General features: G+C 36.4%; 1 protein-coding gene across 2 annotated transcripts in view; it reads right to left on the bottom strand.

Annotated features, from left to right (window-relative positions):
• The window catches only part of LOC110450323 (nuclear export mediator factor Nemf-like), a 23,145-nt gene that overhangs the window by 13,351 nt on the left and 7,289 nt on the right, over positions 1 to 2,505 (bottom strand). For both annotated transcript variants that reach the window (XM_021497793.1, XM_021497794.1), the window contains exons 10-12: positions 2,344 to 2,419; positions 2,052 to 2,114; positions 313 to 438 (exon numbers count right to left, since the gene is read on the bottom strand). In XM_021497793.1, coding sequence (XP_021353468.1) covers positions 313 to 438; positions 2,052 to 2,114; positions 2,344 to 2,419 — 265 coding nt within the window. The remainder of the gene's footprint in view (positions 1 to 312; positions 439 to 2,051; positions 2,115 to 2,343; positions 2,420 to 2,505) is intronic.

Below are 2,505 nucleotides of genomic sequence, written 5' to 3'. Positions count from 1 at the left end.
CTAGGGGACATAGGGGGTGGGTGGGGGAGGGGTTTGTTCTGTGACTTCTGTTTAAGGGACATAGGGGGTGGGTGGGGGAGGTTTTTTTTCTGTGACTTCTGTTTAGGGGACATGGAAGAAACCAAAATAGATCTGCTGCCCCTATTACAACATTCAGGATCTATATCTTTCCTCTCTGGCTTCTCTACTGTTTCTCTACTGCAGTGTCTCCTTAAACCTCAAATAAAACCTCTATACAGAGAAATTCTAGCATTGAAATTACCAAACTTAAACATGAAACCTGTTCCATAAGAACTCATCAGTGTGACATACCAGCTCCAGGTTCATTTCGATGAGCTGGCCCTTACTGATGTCGGTCTCCTGCACTTTCTGAAGGCTGTCAATTCTCTTCTCGTGATCCTTTTTTATATTATCAAGCTTTTTCAATGCTGATTTTTCCTGAAACATAACAACTTGATACTGAAGGGATCTGTTATAGATGTACACTTGAGTCAAATAAAATAATACCATCAACAAGCAAAATTTGTCTAGTGCACTACCTCTCACAAGGAGAAAGGCAGATGTTCTATAGGCAGCATACATTAAGTTGTGATTTGATAGGAATTAATTTCAGTGCACCAGCTGTACTTGTGTCTACATTCTGTAACTACAGTCGAACCTCGTTATCTCGAACTCTTTTAACTCGAAGACCCCGTTTATCTCGAAGAATTTCTCCGGTCCCGGCCAAATCTGTTCTTTATCTTAGTAAATAAAATTCTGATAATTCGAACCCTGAAAAGTCGAAAAACTTGGATACCTCGAAGTAAAATTTTGCTTTCAATAGCGTTTATCCAACATAGTATTCAAATTTCATTGTGTCACTTGTTAATTCTTTGATACAAATAAAACGCAAAAGTACGACATTCGCCATTCCGTGTTTTTGAGTAAGTAGACTAGCATGAATTTAGGAAAAAAAGAATTTATGATAAAGCTTAGGACTGTAAAGTTTACGGACTGTCAAAACCATGTTATTCATAATAAAAAACAAACTGCATCAATGTTGATCAACAGTAATCTGTACGTACTGCGAGTCCGTCTAATGATTTGTACACCTAAACAGACGACAGTGCAAACCGGAAAATTGGTCACAAAGCGTGGTCATGCATAAAAGAGTTCCACAGTTAAAATCACAACCTAGGACGGCTTTACGGGTTTGTGTTTTTACAGGAGCCAGTATGGCTTTGAAAGTCGATCGAGAGATTTAAGAACAAAACGACAATTGCTGTTGATTACATCGAGTTGAGGAGGTATCAGGTGTCATATTTGGCTTTAATGAATCAATGTGTCACATGTACGATATAATTTGTTTGTGTGTTGTCATTTACAGAATCAACTATGCGTACGCTCCATTACAGTGATTTGTTTAGACTTGCGCACTTTCGTTTCCGCATTAATATTGTAAACTACGAGATCAGAGACAGCGGGATAGTTTGGTTTGAAATGTAACACTTCAGAAGTAAAACTTGACGGACTTACAACTACAAATGCAGATCTATACTAGCCAAAAACAACATTTAATCACTAGGCCCGTCCATATTTAATAACGAATTCACAAAACGGTTCAACCGTTTTGATCGCGTTTAAAACGAAAGTACTTTTTTCTGAAATAATTAACTTACTCTATTTTTGTAAGCGTGTTTATTGTAAAATTACATAGCTGTATTTGTTATATTGATTACGTATATCACTTATCGATTGATTAAAAGCATTAACTATTAATAAAACCAACAACTGATAGTGCTATGTCCCAACAGCAAATTGAATTCCAAATCTATGAACCTGCATAACTCGAATACTCGGATAACTCGAAGTTTTCTCGAGGTTCGACTGTATCTATATTTACACTTGTATTTGTATCTGCCCATCATATATTTCCTATTCTATTGAATAACACAGTAATTGATCAGTTAAGATAAAACTCAGCTCCATCATCATCTGTTAATTATCTTACTCTGCCACCCAGTCCCCACAAGACAGATTTACCAGGTATGTCATCGTTAAACATACTCTACCTGTTGCAAACTTTTCATATCCAGCTTCTGACTTTCCAACTGTGAGAAAAATTCATCCACAGCCTGCAATGAAATAAAATTATGATACATTGTAACAACAAAATCATATTTCAATGTCATGTAATAACATTTGAAATAAATTCAATCAACAATAAAAGAAACCTTCAATAGGAAATGAATATGATGTTCCTTTATGCAGACATTACAATTGTTTATGTGACTTACATATAGTCCATGTACCTCCTATTGTTAAGGCAAAACTTACTCCTACCCAGTAATATAAAAGTTTTACCTTGTTAAATGTAACCAATTCACACATTGTTTTATGTTCGAACTGCTTGAACACCATCGGATGGAACTCTTCATATCTGTAACAGGAAACAAAAGTCTGTTTATGATGGATATAAATAGGGTGGCTTGGGGAGGGGGGATTGATAGGGTGACTGGGGGAGGT

Source organism: Mizuhopecten yessoensis, unplaced genomic scaffold (genome assembly GCF_002113885.1).
Source record: "Mizuhopecten yessoensis strain PY_sf001 unplaced genomic scaffold, ASM211388v2 scaffold5181, whole genome shotgun sequence".
Taxonomy (NCBI): domain Eukaryota; kingdom Metazoa; phylum Mollusca; class Bivalvia; order Pectinida; family Pectinidae; genus Mizuhopecten; species Mizuhopecten yessoensis.
The sequence above is the reverse complement of the archived record's forward strand: the minus strand, read 5'-3'. Positions and strand labels throughout refer to the sequence as shown.